Source organism: Argentina silus (assembly GCF_951799395.1).
Source record: "Argentina silus genome assembly, chromosome: X".
Classification (NCBI taxonomy): Eukaryota; Metazoa; Chordata; class Actinopteri; order Argentiniformes; family Argentinidae; genus Argentina; species Argentina silus.
The window spans coordinates 25,019,305-25,040,180 of record NC_139653.1 but is presented as its reverse complement, the minus strand read 5'-3'; the positions used below and the strand labels follow the sequence as shown (position 1 = coordinate 25,040,180).

At 41.9% G+C, this 20,876-nt stretch overlaps 3 protein-coding genes across 10 annotated transcripts; 1 reads left to right on the top strand and 2 right to left on the bottom strand.

The window, feature by feature from the left end:
• Positions 1-4,901, top strand: aamdc (adipogenesis associated, Mth938 domain containing). Of its 2 annotated transcripts, none has more exons than XM_083696072.1 (4): positions 1-99; positions 670-829; positions 4,138-4,233; positions 4,483-4,899. In XM_083696072.1, exons 2-4 carry the CDS (start codon positions 698-700, stop codon positions 4,621-4,623), a joined length of 369 nt encoding a protein of 122 aa, XP_083552198.1. In that variant the 5' UTR covers positions 1-99; positions 670-697; the 3' UTR covers positions 4,624-4,899. The 2 variants fall into 2 exon arrangements, with proteins under 2 accessions (XP_083552198.1, XP_083552199.1); XM_083696073.1 differs by lacking the exon at positions 1-99 and adding an exon at positions 188-323 and having other exon boundaries at positions 4,483-4,901.
• Positions 4,902-5,095: 194 nt separating this feature from the next.
• On the bottom strand, positions 5,096-16,336 carry ints4 (integrator complex subunit 4). 6 transcript variants are annotated; one of them, XM_083696066.1, is made up of 23 exons: positions 16,203-16,336; positions 15,571-15,768; positions 15,148-15,265; positions 14,929-15,035; positions 14,714-14,834; positions 14,377-14,489; positions 14,002-14,052; positions 13,679-13,767; positions 13,431-13,551; positions 13,273-13,344; positions 12,984-13,158; positions 12,524-12,872; positions 12,145-12,260; positions 11,894-12,027; positions 11,413-11,579; positions 10,851-10,944; positions 9,054-9,134; positions 8,802-8,932; positions 8,596-8,655; positions 8,300-8,459; positions 8,024-8,167; positions 5,724-5,868; positions 5,096-5,552 (listed from the first exon to the last, which is right to left on the bottom strand). In XM_083696066.1, the coding sequence occupies exons 1-23, from the start codon at positions 16,254-16,256 to the stop codon at positions 5,368-5,370; spliced, it is 2,985 nt and encodes a 994-aa protein (XP_083552192.1). In that variant the 5' UTR covers positions 16,257-16,336; the 3' UTR covers positions 5,096-5,367. The 6 variants fall into 6 exon arrangements, with proteins under 6 accessions (XP_083552192.1, XP_083552195.1, XP_083552193.1 ...); XM_083696069.1 differs by having other exon boundaries at positions 5,724-5,844; XM_083696067.1 differs by having other exon boundaries at positions 14,377-14,492; positions 14,726-14,834.
• A 775-nt stretch (positions 16,337-17,111) lies between these two features.
• kctd14 (potassium channel tetramerization domain containing 14) lies at positions 17,112-19,837 on the bottom strand. 2 transcript variants are annotated; one of them, XM_083695958.1, is made up of 4 exons: positions 19,736-19,837; positions 18,510-18,734; positions 18,285-18,419; positions 17,112-17,969 (listed from the first exon to the last, which is right to left on the bottom strand). In XM_083695958.1, the coding sequence occupies exons 1-4, from the start codon at positions 19,787-19,789 to the stop codon at positions 17,658-17,660; spliced, it is 726 nt and encodes a 241-aa protein (XP_083552084.1). In that variant the 5' UTR covers positions 19,790-19,837; the 3' UTR covers positions 17,112-17,657. The 2 variants fall into 2 exon arrangements, with proteins under 2 accessions (XP_083552084.1, XP_083552083.1); XM_083695957.1 differs by having other exon boundaries at positions 19,727-19,836.
• Positions 19,838-20,876: the final 1,039 nt, after the last annotated feature.

Genomic DNA, 20,876 nt, shown 5'->3' with positions numbered 1-20,876 from the left:
GATGTCAGCACAGTAAAGGAAAGTAACGCGGGAAGTTGGTGATAACTTGTCACAACTGGGCGTGAGCAGCTACTGTCCACTTCTAACGAACTGTCTGCGGTAAGGAAAATCAGAAGTGAAACCGTCTACAACTGAACAACGTCAATTATATATAAGAAAACATAAAGCAACTCTTATTCATCAATCTAGTAATAGCTCGTTTTAGCTATCAGCTATTCGTAGCAGTAGAGCACAACTATATAAATCCCCTTCTTCTACGTTACCTCAACGCACGTTGGGAAATGCTAACAGTCCCCTCTCTTCCCGGGAACATATAGAAAACAGTGCGTAATTTTTATTTATTTAAACTGGAATATGTGATGTAAGAGATGTTTGCAGACAAAAGCTTCAACAAGAGCTATAGCTCTGGCCACAGAAGTTAAGACTTTACACGTTGCAGTCTCATACTTTCGTGCGCAAGAGTTTACCAAAATGCGTCACGCCCGTCTTGTTTACTTTTTGGTAATCGTCTATGCTTTTAGCCCCAACGTATTGCATTTGTCTTGCTCTTCAGAGGATTGGAGTGCGTTGTGTGACGAGAGCAGTCACGTTAAATTGTTTTAATGGTTTATGTTGTGAATAGTCTCTCCCAATTGTAACACACTATTAAGTGCGATTTTGTTTCACCAGTGGGCCTCCATACACCGCCACTAGCCCGATGTCGTCGCCGGAGATTACATCTCTCTCCTGGGGCCACATGAAGGTGAAGGGCTGCTCCTCTGCCTATAAAGACTGCAAAGTCTGGCCCGGGGGTAGCCGTGTTTGGGACTGGAGAGAGACTGGAACTAACGTGAGTAGAATACGGTGATTGACACCAATAGACTGAATTATGACACAATTTCACCACTCCATGAGTCTTTACCGTCTTTTCCCCAAAAGGAACAGAGAATACGTGGATATGTTTGAAAATAACATTCACAGATACAATCATGTCAGTTATATATGATAGTTATTATTCCTATTAATGATTATACAATTAACGTTTGCAAATATCATACAGTAGTATTGTGTGCATCAAAATGAAGTAATGGTTATTCTTCATAGCAATTAGTTCATTACACAACACACTATGAAATCGTAATGTGTCATATTGTGGCAATTGCTCTGACAGCTAGTTTAGCTAGTCATGCCATCTAAACCCAACAGAGACACTCTTACATAATTTAAACACAGAGCATAATCATGATTGCTGTGTTCTCAGGTCTGTGGTTAGCATGCATAGTTTAACCATAGTCTCATGTAGCCATACCTCCAAAATCACGTTGTTCTCCCTCTGCTCAGGCAACATGCTCGTCAACTCCCTGTTCCCCGGCAACAGAGCTGAGAATTCTGTGAATAAAAACAACAGTGAATTAATTTAACCAACATGGCTATAGGAATGAGTCATATACAGTGCCCTCTGTAATTATTGGGACAGTGAAGTCTTCTTTTGGCTCTTGACTCCAAAAGTTTAGATTTGAAATCAAACAATTATTATGAGGTTAAAGTATAGATAGTATTTGCGTACATATTGGTTTCACCATTTTGATGTGACAACAATTTGTATACATAGTCCCCCTATTTCATGACACCAAAAGTATTGGGACAGATTAATATCATGACCAAATTAATATCCTTGCATGCAATAACTGCCTGAAGTCTGTGACCCATTGACCCCACCAGACGCTGGGTATCTTCACCGGTGATGCTCTGCCAGGCCTGTACTACAGCAATCTTCAGATGTGGTTTTTAGTTTTTTTTTTACTAAAATCTTCTCTTCAGGAAATGAAATGTATATTCAAATGGACTGGCCAGTCAAGGACTTTCTACTTTGTGACCCTGAAAAGGGTTTCCCTGTACTCGAGCAGAAAAGATGTTTGTGTACACTTCAGAATTAATTCTGCTGCTATCTTCAGCAGTAACATCATCAATTAAAACTAGAAAAGAAGTTCCATAAGAAACTTTGTGGGCTTGCAAAGTCCTTAAGTGCTTAAGCAAGCCCACTAATAAGTATGAGCAATAACAATAGTTGGACTTGCTGACTTGCAAGCCCATTAACAAGTTAGCTAGGTCTAGTGGCTGCAATACATTCCCAAACCATAGCACCCCCTCCAGCATTTTTCACAGATGAGGTGGTATGTTGTGGATATTTTTTCTCCAAATCTTCCTCTTGCATTCAGTTTGGTACATGATAATATTTATCCACATGACCTTTTTCAAGACCTCTGCAAGCTTTTAAGGTACTTTTTAGCAAGTATTTTGCTAAATGGTTGGTAGTCTTTTGCACATTAAAGCCAACCTCCTGAAGAGTGTTCCTGATCTGTCGGACAGTTTGGGGATTTTTCTTAATTATGGTAGAGCTTTTTTTTTGGTCATCCACTGTAAAGGTCTTCCTTGGTATACCAGGCTTTTTGTGATTGCTGAGCTAACCAGTGCTTTCTTCCTTTTTCATGATGTTCCAAACTGTTGTTTTTGGTAAGCTTAAGGATTTGGCTATATTTCCAGATTATTATTTCTTTCTTCCGATTTTTGAGCCCCAAAATGGCTTCCTTGACTTTTAGTGACACCTATTTGGTCCTCATGTTGACAGACTCCAAAGGCAGGGAATAAAGACTAGACATTGACAGCTCTCTTATGACTGCATAAATTATGTGGAACACACCCGACTAACCAGAAACATCTGTCAAGCCAATTGTCCCAATGCTTGGTTTTAATAATTAACAAAATTGCTCTGACATGTTGAAAGTGCTCCATTCAATGACTGTGTATGCTTGCATGACTAGTGAAGTTGTCCTATAAAACACTGGCTGTTTTTCCCCACCCAAGAATTTCTGTAATCTAGCTATGTAACACAGCTATGTCCGGAGGTCTCATACTCTGTATAGTAAACAGTAAACAATAGCCAGTGCACAGTTTATCCAAAGTCATCCTACACGTATCAAGTAATCTGTAATCTGCGTTTTTCAACGCTATCCAAAAGTGCAGCACTTCCAACTGATTTTTAGCTGGGCATAGATACAATTTATGTCATGATAAATGCTTTGTCATATCAAAAACTACCGACTAATGGGTGTTCTATTCTTATAAGACAATAAAGTACAATCAAACAAATTGATCAAAAGAAGGAAGACATGGATAATTGCACTGTACTCACCCTTACTTGAATTGTAGGCATCCACACTCCACAGCATTTACAGGCATTAATCAGATGATTGTGTCATGATGAACTGTCATATTATCAACAGGTACAATTTGAATATAAAATAAAGTATGTGACCATTGAATGATGGCATTACAACTACCCACATTTTAATGCATTTGGAGAATGTATATATCAATATCATTGCATTCATTGCATGTTTGTAAATTAATTGTTAGACTAATCGATTAATCGATAAAATAATTTATAGGTTAATCGCTAACAAAATAATCGTTAGTTGCAGCCCTAGTTCTCACTCCACTTGGAGGTCTGGAGAATTGTAGATACTACTGTATGATATTTGCAAACATTAATTGTAATATAATTAATACATAATTACCATTATGTATAACTGGCATGATTTTATCTGAGCATTATTTTAGAAATTATGTAATTACACTGTTTCGCCTTATAGGCGATGCTTCTGTGTCAACATAGCCTATTTGAGGTCCATAATAAAAATACCATTGACAGAATAGAATAGTCATTTGTAAAACTCTGTTATACTCTGTTGGTAAATGGAATCAGGTGTTGGACAATCAAGTCGCCCAGATGAGATTACTACCCCTGGCAATATGGAAGTTCTGAATGACCGTGTCCTGATCTATATACTATATACAGTGCCCTGCGCAAGTAATGGGACAGTGAAAACATGTTTCTTCTTTTGGCTCTACCCTCCAAAAGTTGTGTAGATGGATTTGAAATCAAACAATTACTGTGAGGTTAAAGTAGAGGTTGGTAGGGCTGGTAGGCCAAGGTAGACTTCTACAGTGGATGACCGAAGAATGCTCACCATAATTAAGAAAACCCCCAATACAATACATTACACACAATAGGATCAAATACTAGATAGATAGATACAATACTTGACACACAGGCATGTACTAAGTCCCAATGCATTGTGTTGTTCTTCTCCCTAGCATTACCCAGGAGTTCAGCCTACGGATCTGGAGGAGTTGCTGAAGAAGGGAGTGGATATTCTGGTTATCGGCCGGGGCATGAATGAAGCACTACAGGTGATGATGAAGAATAATGCCTAGAGAGCCTCAACCAGTAGCCTCCTAGGGGTGCTGAAGAGTTTTTTTTAAATCTTTTTAATCCTAACCTATCATTAATATACCTGATTGTGCATCATGGCCTAGACTGAGGGCCATTGTTTACTATTTGAACAATGTTCCAGCCCAATTTGCTGGGCTGGAACAAAAGTCTGCACACCCTGTCTCTCTAATCCTTTTTTCTCTAACCATCTCTTCTCCCTATCCCAGGTTCCATCCTCTACTCTGGAGTACTTGAGGCAGAAAGAGGTGCAGGTTAAAGTACTTCAAACAGAGAAGGCTGTCGTGGAATACAACAACCTGGTTGGCCAAGGTGTCAAAGTAGGCGGAGTATTCCACTCCACCTGTTGATTGTGTCAAAGCTAGCACATGGTTTCTCACCTGTGCAATACATTTCAGAGTACCTGTCTGTGCTTATTTATGTTCTTATTGGAAGAGCTGTGACAGTAGACTGAACTTTGGTTCTCAAACTGGCATATGCCATATTATGTTTTAATTCATAGATTCATTTGCACAAAAATAAAAACTGGAAAATTATAATTGTGTTGTGGGGGGGGAGGTAAATTTCATTAAAGAACATATACAATCTCAAGTGTAATCAACTACAAGCACTTTATTATTACAACAAATAAATGTTTCATTTCATTTTCAAATTTGTCATTTGGTTTTATTGTTGTCTTCCAAAAATATGTTCTTGTCATTTTAACAAACCTCTTGGGAATACCAAACAGACAAAAGAATACATGACTTCCAGCTGCAGAGCACTAAGGGGAGTTAACATTGTAGAGGCAGAATAACATTGCGCATCAGTCCCAAGTTTGCATACTGTATTCATTTGTTTTAAATGTCACTTGTATGTAAAAATTTAACCAGGTATTGGCCTCTGTATTCTTTCACTTTTCATTACAAGGTAGAATTCTCTGGTCACTAGAATAAGGAATCATGTCTGCTCTACATATCACATTTCTATCAGCAAGGCTGTAAATGTTGCATCCCACTGAACATGCGCGCGCGCCCCCCCCACCCCCGTGTCTAATCATCTCCCATAACTGACTACAGGTTGATTCTGGGATAGGAAGTATGTTGGTAGTGGGTTTAGCGGCGGGCTGGCTTGGGCATGATGAAGACTTTGACAGCTTTGCTGAAGGGGATGGTGCCCTCAGTAGCGCACTCTGGGGGTGGGAGGCCCTCAGTGCTGTCACTCCACCCAGGCTTAGAGGGGACACGGCCGGAGCTGGAACTGTAGGCCAGGAGCAGCCTCACCTCAATCTGACACGGCTCTGAATATAGAAAGAAGACATTAAATACAATGAAAGACAGTGAGTGTAAGGACTGAACTGAGGAAGTAGCAATGAGTGTTTGAATCCATCAGAATAATAGAGTTTTAATGAGCATATGGGTCTCATCTATCAGCATGGTGTTTATGAGAAAGTATGTGTGAGTGATCTCACCTGTCCATGCAGTGTGTGAGAGGTAGACCTGGGTGATGAGGCGGTGTCTGCCTGGTCCTGGATTTCTGAAATCCCCGGGTTTGGGGTGGATCACATGGGATTGGCCATCTGGATACAGCACCTGGTTGGGAGGTGGAAAAAAAAACTAACAGACTTTTTCAAACCGCTTCAGACCAGTTGATTTGTGGGTTTGTGTTTCGGCACATTTATCAAAAATTTGTATGTGTAGTGTCAGAGTATCGAAGTGAGAAACCCGACGCCGCCCAGGGTGAAATTTGAAGCTATGTAGACAAAGCTGACTTGTAGTCAATGATGTGTCGCATTTGATCAACAAAAATATGTGTTGTTCATTAATATGTTGGGCTTAGCTATGCAACCTCCACTTGAATAAAGCTTAAGTTGTTAAGAAGATTCTAGTGTGAGTTAGCAGTGTAATGTTGCTGGCGTGGAGCAAACCAACTTCATATCAGAGTTGTCCTGCCAGGGGCGCTTAGTGGCGTAGCACACTAATGCGCTTACCATGTAACCGCAAGGTTCCTGGTTCGATTCTGACCCTCGACCTATCTTGCATGTCATCCCTCCTCTCTCTCCTATCCTTCCTGTCAATCTCTACTGCCTCTATCCCAATAAAGCAGAAATGCTCTAAAAACATATTTAAAAAAAAGAGTTGTCCTGCCAACCATTAATGCATATACATAAAAAAACCAATTAATGGTGAGCTAAGCAATCGCAAACAAGCTGGTAGGCCAAGGAAGACTTCTACAGTGGGTGACCACCATCATAATTAAGAAAACTACAGAAAACAGTCCCACAGATCAGGAACACTAATAATAACCAAATTAAGCACTCATGTTTAGTATTTGATCGACAATCCTTTGCATGCAAAAACTGCCTGGAGTCAGCGACCCATTGACCCCACCAGATGCTGTATATATTCTCTGGTGATGCTCTGCCAGGCATGTACTGCAGCCATCTTCAGTTGTTTGTTTTGAGGTAGTGTTGCCTAAAATGTTATCAGGAAATTAAATGCACATTCAATTGGATTTAAATCTGAAAATTGATTTAGCCAGTCAAGAACTTTTCACTTGTTGTCCCTGAAAACTCCCTAGTTGCTATGGCAGTATGTTTTGGTCATGGTCTGACTGTATGATGAAGTGTCATCTAATAAATTTGGAGGCATTTGTTTGTACTCAAGCAGACAAGATGTTTCTGTACACTTCAGAATACATTCTGCTGCTGTCGTCAGTAGATACATCATCGATTAAGACAAGTTAGCCAGTTCTTGTGGCAGCTATACATGCCCAAAGCATAACACCCCCTCCACCATGTTTCATAGATGAGATGGTATGCTGTAAATCTTGGGCAGATCCTTTTTTTTCCTCTCCAAACTTTCCTCTTGCAATCAGCCTGATACATGATAATATTCGTCTTATCTGTCCACAGGACCGTTTTCCAGACCTCTGCAGGCTTTTTAGGTACTTTTTAGCAAACTGTAACCTGACCATCCTTTTTGAGGATAACTAGTGGTTGGCACCTTGCAGTGAAGCGTCTGTAGTTTGGCTGATGACCTATTCTGCGGAGGGTAGTCTCTGACACATTCACATCTACCTCTTGTGGAGAGTGGGGCAGTTGTTTGGGTTTGTTTCTTAATTATCATGAGCATTGTTCGGTCATGGTCAAGTCTTCCTCGGCCTACCAGCCCGTTTGTGATTTCTGAGCTCACCAGAGGTCATGCTTTCTTTATTTTTTAATGATGTTACAAACTGTTGATTTTGGTAAGTCTAAGATTTCTGTTTCTGGTTGATTTTTCTGATATTTCAGCCTCATAATGGCTTTCCTTGACTTTCCTTGACATCTCTTTTGTCCTCATATTGACAGACACCAATAGCAGACTCCAAAGGCAAATGCAAAGCTTAGAATCAATACTAGACATTGACAGCTCTCTTATGCCTGTACAAATGATGTGGCAAAACACACCTGACTAACCAGAAACACCTGCCAAGCCAATTTTCCAATATTTCTGGGGCCCTGAAATAGGGTACTATGTATAAAAAGGGTTATCATTTCTAAATGGTGAAACCAATCAGAAAAAAGAAAACATTAAATAAAAGCTGAGTGAATCTCTACTTTAATCTCATAGTAATTGTTTGATTTCAAATCCAAACTATTGGAGTACAGAGCTAAAAGAAGACAAAATCCAATACTTATGGAATGCACTGTATATTTTAACCTTACCATAGTATTTGTTTTTTAAAATCCACACAGAGTATAGAGAGGAAGAAGTGAGAGCAAGCACTGACCTGCACTTTAACAGTGGTCTGTGGGTCCTGTATGTGTTCCAGTGTGGCATCAATGTCTAGAGCCACCACCAGGCCAGTGGTGAATCGCAACGGGTTATCAGACTCCCCCGTTGGCTCAATAATGGTCGCACTCGCCCGCTGAATCTGTAGAGCCAATAGAGACATAGGTCCATCAGTGTTAGTTAATCAGGAAGACAGAGCAGGGGTCATGAATAACCTCTTTGATCAATGGCATCCATTCGGAGAAGCTAACTGTGGGTGCGTGTGTATACAGACCTGCTCAGGTAGTTTGAGGTGTAGGAAGCCACTCTGTCTGAGTGTGGTCTGTAGTATCTTAACCAGCTCTACAGGCTTGCAGGCCGATAGCCTGGGCATCAATTCCAACAGCTTCTCCACAAAACAGTCCTGGAAGTGGGGCAGCTCTGTCATGAATAACCTGGTGGGACAGACACACCAAGATGAGACCTCACAGGGTTGATGATGACAGAGAAAATACAAAATTCTACAGGTATTGGCACAAAATAAAAAAAGTGATGGATAAAATACAGAAGTAAAAAATGCAGATGTAGTACCTCTGAAAGGATTCCACCTCCTGGAGGAACTTCTCACAGATGCTGATGAGAGGCTCCACCCTGCACGAAAGTTGAAGATTAAAAATACAGAAACATATGATTTAAAAATGTATCATGGAGCAAGTCACAAGCAATAAAACCCTGCGGGTGGCTTAACCGCGACAGCCCGGCTGTGTGCATGTACACGTGTGTGCGTGTGTACTAACCCTCGTCTGGTCCGTGCAGTAAGGACTAGCTGTAATGCTTTAGCCTGCAGGCGTACATGGTGTATCGTTGCAACCTGTCTGGTCTCCAGGCCACTGTACATGAACTCCAGTTTATATGTCTCTTCCAGGATCTACACTCACACATACATACATGTACATAAGGAAAAGAAAGAGAGTTAAACTATCTGATAAAGAACCCATAAAACCAAGGTATTATTCATTTTGTGTGCATTTATTAATCTCTTTCCTCACCTGTCTGGCTGCAGTTGTTGCCATGGCATTCTGTTTGAGGCAGAGAGGGACAGCCATGTTCCACAGTTTCTCCTGCAGGGCCTGGGGAAAAGGTGAGAGGTGATACATTGTGATACTACTCTACATATACTCACTGAACATTTTACCTACTGTGTTGTAAGTACCACCTTGTAGTCTGTAGAGTGTTTACCAGTGACGGCTGGTGCAGTTCAAGATTAGCGAGGACAATATATTTTTTAATGAGTATGGCCTTATTTCTATTACAGTACATTGGATGACTGTCATTCATATTCCACTCACCCGGGCTCAATGTAACATCGATAGGTTTAGGCTATTAACATACCCACCCTGGGCATGATACTCATATTTTCCCACCCTATACCCATCATGAGGTTGCTACAACCTAGCCCGCAAATGAAAGTTTATATCGCAGGTGCACAGGAGGAGAGTTACATTGGAGTAATCAACATGACAGTGACACATTCAATACCGCCTTGCACACTCTTGCCTGCTTCTGGCTGATTTGATCACCTAGCCACACCCACACCATTCACTTTCATAGCAGCCACATACAGGCGCTCTCCTTCTCACCTTTTCCCTTCGCCTAGGGACTTCAGTGCAGGTGAAAAAACCTCTCCAATCTATCTTCATACCATATAACCAATAACTGCTACACAGCCTACGTTGTCACTATAATGACAGTAAGGAAACTAGAACTACCACACGTAACCTACAACTCCAATCCATGTTTATGATCACAGAAAGCAACAAGCAGTTTAGCTTATTCAACTTTTGTCTTTCTCTCTCTTTGAGTCAACTCACTCATCACACTTTGTGCGCTAGCACTGCTAGCTGTAGCTTACAGTACTAGATTAATTATCTGATCCTTTGAATGGAAGGGGAAGATGTTGGTTCATACTGCAAGAGCTCTGATAAGTTGTAGGACGTCCTCCAGAAGTCATCATAATTACTGTGTAAGTCAATGGAAGGGGTTGAGAACCACAAGCCTCCTAGATTTTGTGTTGAAGTCAATGTAGCCAAAGGAGGACGGAAAATAGCTGTCCTCCGGCTATGCCATGGTGCTACCCTAGAGGATGCTGCTGAGACTACTCTAGACCTTTATTGCAAAATTGTGTGTTCTAATCAGGTATTTGGTGACATGTGAATATATTTTGTAGTAGTTATTAATTTTTGGTATGTTAAAACTTTTTTAATGTTTCACAATTATTTTTTGGCTGAAATCACTGAGTAGGACGGGCCTCCACTGATGTATACCAAACAATATTGATATAACTGATATAACAAATCCCCCCCCCCCCCAAAGAAAACCCAGTATGGTGTACAGTATCGTGAAAAATAGCATTGCGATAATCAGCTCTATCGATTTTATTGCACAGCCATGGAATTTAGGCTGCATGACAATATATTCAATGGCTTCCACTACTCTTCTCCTTCCCTCCATCTGCACTGATCTACAAGAACCCAGCAGGACAAAGGTTCCAGCAGCTTCATCAACATCCATATTATCATATTATCTTTTCAAATCAGTACTGATGAAGGAGGAGACAGGGCGAAGAGTCTGCAGCACAGTTGTGGGATTAGACCCCTCACTAATCACCCGTAATATATTTGCGTATTCGCGTAAAGAGCAACATACATGTATGTATGTATGTATGTATGTGTATATATATATATATATGCCATTTTAGCCACAACCTAAGCGTTGTTAGTTCAATGCTCTACCTGCCACAGAGGACGATATATACTGTACATGCATGTGCTAATACACACACACACCTTCATGAGCAGTAGTTGACAGCGGAGGTAGGTAGCACAGAAGTCAGCAGCTCCAGCCAGCTCTGTCTGCAGCTCCCCCAGTCTCTGCAGGTCTCTGGGGAGGAGAGAGTGAGAGTTTACTACACTAGTTCTAATACATAAACCAGAACACTGTACATAATGCATATAATGCAGTGATAGGTCGAGCTGAGTGGGGGGTTTCTTGTCTGCAGCATGGAGCGCAATTTGAAAAAGTTGGGAGTGTGGGATTTTTCTTGCTCCAGTACTGCTCACCTCTCAACCTCAGGGCAGCAATTTCATTGCAAATATGGTCCAGTTTTTCCTTCTCTAGTTTTAATATTAGTGACATGTTCACAAGAAATGGTGGTAACATTACGTTGTAAAACATGAAATAGATAGGAGAGAGTCTTGAGCGGCTCCATTATCCCTATGAGCGTTGAGGAGAAGTGGACACAGAGCGGGAGAGTGGAGTGTAAACAAATCCTTGTGAGTGAGGAGTGCTCAGACCGCTCAACTCCACTCACATCCTCTGGTGTGTGTGTGTGTGTGTGTGTGGGAGTACCTGATAGTGAAGTCCAGTAGGTCCTGTGCCCCAGGTGACTCTAGGTTCTGGACTGTGCTGACCCTGGTTAGACTCTGTTGGAGGAACTGCTGGGCAGACTCCACACTGCCAGAATTAGAGCCAGAACCCACTGATTCCAGGCCAAACACCTGCTTTCTCCCCGGTAACTAAGAGAGAGAGAGAGAGAGAGAGAGAGAGTGAGAGATTATACAGCTAACATAACGTAGCATATTATTGCATATGTAAGATAGCTGTGTGGTATAAACATTTATGGTAGCATTGATAATTAATCCCCTCACACGAAGACAGTAAATGATTAATGCGAATCTAAATTGGAGTAACATAGCATAATGTAGCAATAGTATATGATACTAGGGGGTGGAGATAGTGGATTAATAGGTAACTGTCAGTCTCAAAGTCTTGACTGTGACTGTGTGTGTGTGTGTGTGTGTGTGTGTGTGTGTGTGTGTGTGTGTCTTACCCTAAGTGGGGGCACTAGGTGTGACAGACTGTCTTGTAGGTAAGCGTAGTGTCTGAATGTGTGGTCAGAGAACAGGGCAGACATGGTTGGACAGGACTTGGCTGCATTAAACACCAGCACCAACACAGCAATATCTGATACAACCAGCGTCAGGGACTACACACGGGACAAACCACTGCACAGGTATATGTGGGACAAACCACTGCACGGGTATAATAGTTCAATAGTGTGTGTGAGTGTGTTAAGGATACATGCAGGGTCGTCCATGTCTGGCTCTGGCGTGTCGAAGTATGGGTGTGTGCTCAGCAGCTCAGGCACCAATGGCAACACCAGGGTAGGGTGGCGAGAACCCAAGAACTTCAGACACCTAGAGAACGAGAGAGAGAGAGGGGAAAGGAAAAATCTAATTGTCACCGCAATAAGGTCTTTGCACAGTCAAAAAAACATTCTTAGGCTTTCTTAATGTTGTACACCAGAACAAGTTGAACTTAGAATTATTTTTGATTTAATTATTAAATAAACAACAGAAAACAAGCAAAAACATTTTTTCCTTGTTATATATTAAATAAGAAATAACCCCAAATAAGGCTAACACACAATTCCAAGACACATAGACAGACATAGACTTACTTCCAGACAGAGTTGCGATCCGTGGGGTACTTGGTGAGGTTTTTGAGCAGTTCTAGCAGGGCCAGTTGTATACACTCTTTAGTTGAGACATTGGTGTAACACAGCAGCTCATGCAGTGCCTCTCTGATGTCACGAGATTTATCCTCTAGCACAGCCAGTACAGTATCCAGCTGGTCCTCTCGTAGTGTGATGTTTTTAGAGATCTGTCTGAGCACGTGGATGGACTGTAGTCGCACCTCCTCTATCTCATCATTAAACATGTCCACCAGGAAGTCCAGGCACTTCTCAGCAAAGCTAGCAGATGATTGGGCAAGAGCACAAAGAGCCTCTACAGCCGCAATACGCACCTCTGCATGGAGAAGAGATGGGGGGGGGGGGCAGATTTGAGTGATAAAAAATGTGAGACAATTTACCAAACAGGAACACGTGCACCGGCACACACACAAACACACAAACTTACCATACATCTCATCCTCTAGGCCATGTACAAAGGCCCCACACGCCCCTGAGGCGATGAGGTTGACTGCAGAGGTGTCCACTTTCTCTTTAGGTGCATCATCTGCCCATTTCCTGCCTGAAGAGAATTCACCAGATGCATAGAGCTCCTTGGCCCGCTCATGAGCTGTACGCTTCCTCTGAAGGGGGTGAAAGGAAATGTGTGGGAGGTAGATGTTATTGTAAACTCTGTGTATTGTTAATAAACAATAAAGAATTATTGACAAAGTACTCTCTCCTCCATGTGTACATACTCTGAGGTCTGACATCAGCTTCTTATCCAGCGTCTGCTCCAGAAAGTGAGGGCTCACCTGCAGCATCGAACCCTGAGGAGAACAGAGACAATGTCAAATATGAAGTGTGTGTGTGTGTGTGTGTGTGTGTGTGTGTGTAGTGCATTCAAACCACTCACCAGTGTTTTGGCCGCCTGCACCCTGACAACCCAAGAGCCATCACTGACCATGTGACTGATCTTCCCAAACGAGTCATCAACCAGCCGGATCTCCTCATTGGATGAAGGGATGGGCACAATGCTGATTGGACAGATGAGACAAGTGACCAATTGTTAAACAGTAGGCTTGCCTTCAGTACTAGGCATTAAACACCAAGGTGTTTTTTTTTTTTTTTTTCCAGGACAGGAAAATGGGTTCAGTCTCTTACCTCTCTGGATACAACTGGCTAAGGACCCACACCATCTGAACTGCAGAGGAGCGGACCTGTTCATAGTCATCACACAACAACCTACACGCCTGGAGAGAGACAACAATCACAACACTTTTGACAGTTTTTATGGATCCCAAGACTCCTTGAAAAAAGTTGTTGCTGAGTGGACTGACAATCCTGGTAAAATAAAAAATAATGAAATGAAATGAGCACAAAAGACAGACACACACAGATGGTGAAACAAGACCATGTGTAATAATGACATGTGCTCAGAGAGAACACTGTAGGCATGATGGAAACCATGGGGTTTCTGTTGTTACCTGCTCATAGATGGTCTGCTGAATCTTCATCCCCCTTTCATGCAGTTGAAGCTAAAAGGGGGGAAAAGAACATTGATCGGCATTTTCAAAAGAATAAAAAATTCCAACAGCTGTTTATTCTCCTGGCCTATATGTCATTAGGTTACTGTGTCTTTGTCTACTCATCTCTTCTCCTTCATTTGCATTCTGCACTGATTCGAGAGAGTTTAATGCTAATGTAGGCATACTGCATGTTGCTTTCATCTAGCCAGTGTTCACAGATCAGTGCACAATTAAAGGAGATTAGGAGATGAACCCAATGTAGACTACTGAGATGCAGCCTCTGTAATGCCGACAATTGGTTGAGTCTGGCGTTAGGAGGATGTGATGTCATACCATAGCCTTGATGGCCGCCGTGCGGACACGGGGGTCCTGGTCCCCAAAGTAGTCACTGATGACACTCTGCACGTCCCTCACACACAATCCACCCAACACACCTGGGGCCACACCTACTGATCAAAACAATGTTTCACTTTACAGTCAAGTCCTTATTTATGCAATGACTTGAGACCATTGTTGTCACGTGCATTGAGCATGCAGATATGCAAACACATACTTACTGTATATCAAAATATGCATTCAAAAGGTTATCTACATATCAAAGTAGGCGTCACTTATGGTTGGATACATTACAAAAATTAAGACATCAACGTGTTATCCACGGGTGACACACCTACTGACGCACCTGCAGCCAATCCCTCGTTGTCTTTGGTTAGGGGTGTGTCCACTGTGCCCAGACAACCTAGGAGCTGCAGGCACTTGTTCCTCACCCCAAAATATGTATCTGACAGGTGCTGAGAGAGAGGAAGAAGGAAATGATAAACTCCAATGCCATACATCAATCAGTCATTTAGAGTGTGTGTGTGTGTGTGTGCGTGCGTGTCTAACCTTGCAGGCCATCTCTATGAGTCTCTGTCTGACAGCAGGGCTCTCTGGGAGCTGGGTACCAATGACCAGCAGGGTGTCCAATAGCTGAGCAAGCACCTGGTGAGACTCTGGGGAAAGAGATCAGATATCATCAAAGGAGATTGAGAAGGGACTGACATTGTTAACATGATTGAAACAGGGCCATTGTGTTAGTGTAATTATTGGTTGTGTGTGCCTTACTCTCATTGTTGAGTGTGTTGATTGCGTCATCTATAATACAGTCGGGGCTGAAACCCTGGGTCTTAGACAGCAAGCCCAGTAGAGAGGCAATCTTCAGCCTCACTGAGTTATCAGTCTCCTAATGGGGGGCAAGGTAGCAGATATTGGCTTAGCAACAAGTTGGTATTAAGCATAGCATACAGGTAAAGATGACTGGATGGGTGGGAGAAAGAGGAGGAAGGATGTGAAGAAGATGAAGAGGGAAGAATGCCAATGAATGAAAATTAGAAAATAAGGAAAGGACAAATGCGTTTTATGCCCCTATCCTTGTATTTTAATAGTGCTCGAAGAGGATGATAACAAGAAAAGAGGGAGGAGGAGAAGGAATAAGGGTTAGAAAGAGAAGATAGGATGCAGCTCCAGCCAGAAGTCACCCATCCTTGCCTTATAGTAGTGCTCCATGAGTATCCGGACCACCCCCTCCACGCTCTCAGCCTCCACGGGCCTGCGGGCAAACTGCAGCAGGTACTGGAGGGCATCTGTGGGGTTGGTTGCCTTGCATAGGTCGATGTGCAGTGCCGCAGACTTACTGGGCTTCGACAGTCGAAGCCTCTTAGCTGGAGTCTCCTCGTGAGGAAGTTGCTGAATACAATGAAGGATAAGAACAGGACGAGTGTGTGTTACATTCAACTCTAGTAACAATCATGTTCGAGAAAATGTTGATGTATAACGATCTGGGCAAATGAGCAGTGACAGCTAGCATCCAAGCAACAGCAAGTTATCTTATTAGCTAAGTGTAACACATTGGTCTGTGTAAACATCAGGGATTGCCTGCAAATTGAAAGCAAGTGTGGATTGCAAGTTAACACGAGACTCTGCGATGTAGCTACACCCAGATTATTAGCTGGTAACTAGCTAGGCCGTTCGTTTAGCTACAAGGGTTTCTCCGGCTCTTTCACCCGGTTTTGACAACGCGCCATCAGCGGGTTTACATTACTAGCATGCTAACGAATGCGAAATCTATTGAAAAGTATACACATTAACTGGGTTGTTGTATTGTAATTTTGTCTACACACCTGAACAACCTTGGAAAATTCCTCGTAAACTCTTTTTTTGAGATGCGCTGCCATTTTTTAGCAGAGGTGGACACAACAGCAACACAAGCTAGTTAGCCTAGAGAGGTAAATATCCGACCCTCTTCTGTGTTCCGTAGATTCATCCACATCCGGCAAAAAGAAAACGCTATTCATAAATGGATCTGTCAATGGATATTTATGGATATTTTTGGTAAAGTTACACAACACTGTTGCATCTTAACTTTCTGACTTAAATTTTGCATCATATTGAAAGCTGTTTTATTTTTCCCGAATAAAAAAACTAAATAATAACTAGACTTCATGGGCTTGCAAAGTCTTATTTTGGTAGTAGAACACGTTTAAAGATCCTTTGGACAATAAATAGATAGATTTGCTGAGTAGTTGAAAGAAAGTGAGATATTATTATTATTATTATTATTATTATTATTATTATTATTATTATTATTATTATTAATAATAATAATAATAATAATAATAATAGTGTTGTTGTTGTAAAGGATATAGTTAAAGAATAAAGTTAAAGATGGTTTGGTTGGTGGGATGGATGGATGGATCTATCTATCTATCCATCCATCTATCGTCCAAACCATCTGGAAAGAGTTCCTTTGGAACTTCTGTTTCTAGTTTGTTATATTATTGTGTATAAAGCTATTCATGTCCTAGTCCCAGACTGACTGAATATGAACACAGCCTATAGCACAAAGTTGTGGACACAGCAGAAAAGGCTTGCATTTGAGTGTTAGGTGTTACACAACACAACACAACTGAATGATACAGAATAATGTATGACATTTCTTCATTAACTACATTTCTTTAATATTCAGTGGATGAGATCTGTGTGAGAGACCCCCCCCCCCCCCCCAATGCTGAATGCTGCATGATGGGATAATGCATGGGAGAATGAACTTGGAGGGAAGCTTGATCATGCTATTGCTTCTTTTTATGCACCCCTTCATTAATAAAGCCTTTTAACAATGAGGAATTCACAAAAAGCAAAGGGCATGGAGCCAAAAATAAATATACCTAGTTGCAGCAAACACGAACAGAACATTTTAATTCACAGACTTTTCAATCATAGTTTTTATTTTTATTTTAGATTGTTTAATGTAGACATTGTCATACTGAATTTCAAAGGTTTCTTTTTAAGATTATGTTAAGTTACAAATAGGTCAAGATGATGATGATCAAATGATCAGGAGACCATATTACAGCCCACTTCCCTCTCTGAACACCTTGATAACGTAAGAGGTCTGAGCTGTAGAGCAAACCACTGAACAGAGGCTGAGGTGGCTCACCTACTATAGTAACACTTTGTTCATTTATGTACAGTGTTGCTCTTTCTGAATGGCCAGACAGTTTACCACCTCTGCCATCAGCAATCTAAGAGCCACAAGCTGGCTGACAAGCCGATCAATATGCTGTAGTATGTCTGGGTCACCACCAGGTAAATATGAGTTTGTAGAAGAAGTCATAGCTCTTGAAGAGGAATCCCTTGTCTGTGCTGTGGGGCTGGAAGCTGACTCTGTAACCTTTGTCCTCCACATCCATCTTGATGCAGTCAAGCAGGTCTGTAACTGTCGGAGTGGCCTTCCAGGGGCCAAATGTAACCACAGACTCCTTATCTGCATCAAGGCTGTTAATGGCGTCATTGTAGCGAGCCACATCTTCCTCTGTCCGCAGCACACAGACGATGATGGAGGAGTGCCGGGCAGCAATGGCTTCTGCTCTGGCGACTCGAACCAGCACCTGGTGACATACATTGTATCAGTTATATGGCCATTTGGTATAGGACACTTGTCACCAATCCTGGCCCTGGAAAACTACAGGGTGCCCAGGCTTTTGTTTCAGCCCGGCATTAGCATACTTGATTAAACAAATCAATTGCTCATTAAAACCATGACTTGTTAAAGCATTTCCATAGCTCTCCAAAACCAGGGATGGTGAGCACTGGTGTAGGATATAATGATATGATCGGCTGAATGTGTGTCAGGTTCTCTACGTGTTGAACTACGCACACAAGAAAATGTAAGATTTAATAGTCATCATAATAATCTTGATGACCTCTAGGTTCTCCCTGTAGTTTGGGACTCGGGAGAGGAACTGCTGCCTTCCGACTGTCTCCCCGAAGAACTGTGGTATCTCCTCCAGCTGTTTGACTAAAGGTTTGATATCGTAGTGGACTGCCTCCCTGTGAATCTGTAGCGAAACACACACACACACGCGTCAAGATTAACATTAGTGTTAGTAGTTATTACAATTGTACAAGCATGCCTGCCCTGAACAAACCTCTACAACGTTCTCTGTGGGTAGACGTTCTGTTCGAAGGAACTCTAGAATGGCTCCGAAGTGCGTCCCATCACGATCAATGAAGTATCGTCCCTCAGCATCTGTGCGTAGTTTGGGCTGACCGTTGAACATGTCTGCCAATTTGGAGTTGGGGTGTTTGCGGAGAGTTTTTAATGACGTGCTAAACAGATGACTGCCTATGTTCAGCTGCACTATGGGTGAATGCTGAGGATGCACAATAAGAGGGGTAGGTTATTCTGTACAGTTGAGTGATACTTTTAGAATCAGGCAATTTACAGATACACATCAGGCTACATATTAGAGCATAATACAGTGAAATAACTGATTTAGTTACATTATTTTGTGAGAAGTATTGTTTCCCAAACAATCTTAATAATCAAAGGCTAGTGGAGCAGTAAGGGCAACATCACATGTGATAGAAGCCTAATGGCTCAGAGTGTTTGACACTATATAGCCCATTGTACGGTACATTCTTATCATTTGCTTCAGTTAATACACTGCAACTGTCCAAGAGCAGGCATTGTGATTTCACACTCTAATAGACCTATAGGCTTATTATCACACAATGCCAAGCACCATGAAATCTGGTGGGCGTCAGCATAGTAGGAGGGCGTCAACTACTGTAGGAGACTTCCTTAGGTGCTGGGCGTCTATGTGCATACTCCATTGGTTTATTAAACAGTGATAAGGAAGAAAAAAATCTGTACTCTCAAGGATGTGCCTGTGCGAATGGGAAACACCCTTAAACATAATATTGTTCATTTCGGTGAAATTACATACATTTACTCCGTAACTACACAAAGAAAAAGGGGAACAACGAAGCCAAAAGTTATATGAACAGGCAATGTTTTATGAAGCAGGTTGAATAGCCCTTTCAGATGGGTAGAATGAAAACGGTAGCATTCTTGAGGGCTCATCTCATAGTCATTACACTTGTACCCGCAGGCCTATCTCTCGATAAAAACAGGTGGCTTTTTCTAGTAACTAAACCTATGGATGAGAAGTACAACTTATTGGATATAAACTGAAATAGCGTAACCTGGTGTGCTGTATGCAAGATCACTTGATAGCACGTACTTCGCTTCGTATGGTTTATTAGGCAGGCTAGAAATAATCGTGATCATTACATTACATGATTACATTTACATTAATGTTTTCCCCCCTCGACTTCTAAAACCCATAGCCTAGGGACATACCTTTCTTACCATTGGTGCTGGGGAAGACTGTTTCCCAGGTGACTTGAAGTCTGGAAGACTCATCTTGCGTTTGCCTTTTGACTTAAGCGTTGAAAGTTTGCAACAACACCTAGCAGGTGAAGTGTGGGCGTGTCCTTATCCGGTGAGGTGCTTTCGTCATCTCGGTGACGCGTGAGACGTGTTCTTAATAATGGCCTGACATAGTACCTTGGCACACCAATCGTTTTCATTCATTTGTATGCATATTTTAAAAATATTAAGATATGAAATAGCAGATAAAAACATATAATCCGCAAGCATGAACGAAGTCTTACAGATGAGTACAATTGTGCATATTTTCAATGCATTCTTCTAATACATTAATATCTAAAGATTTACGGAAATAAAACCAATTATATTATTTTAATTTAAATGTACTGAACTCAATTATATCCGTGATTGACAACCACTAGTGAAAAAACTATTGCAATACGAGTATACATCAATATATAATCAATAACCGCAATAATCATGGAACTGCTTTGAATGATAAATTGACACTTGTGTTTGTTATAATGTTACATTAAATCCCAAAGTGGAATTTCTGTAGGTAGGGAACATTCTGACAAGGGTTGGGTCATGGGTCTGTAGATCCGATCCAGACAAATGTTCACAGAACGTTCCTAGTTGACCTCTTCAGAAGGGGGGGGATGGAAGTCCCAGAGTCAGTGAGAGGCAGGGGGCTTGGTTGTGAGCCCCACTGCCACGGGGAAGAAACTGTTCAGGTGGCGTGAGGTTTTAGTCTTGATTGACCGGAACTTTTTACCGGATAGAAGTCTATGCAAGAGGTTGTGACCAGGATGGGAAGGGTCAGCTATGATTTTTCCTGCTCTCTTACTGGTCCTGGAGTGGAACAGGTCCAGGAGAGATGGCAGGTTGCAGCCAGCCGATGACCTTCTCGGCTGACCGAATGATCCGCTGCAGTCTGCCTTTGTCCTTGGTAGTGGAGGCAGCGATCCAAACGGTGATTGATGAGCTGAGGATGGACTCAATGATGGCCGTGGAGAACTCGACCATCACTTTCTGCAGCAAGTTGAATTTCTTAAGCTGCCGCAGGAAGAACATCCTCTGCTGGGCCTTATTGATGGTGGAGGTGATGTTCTCCGCCCAC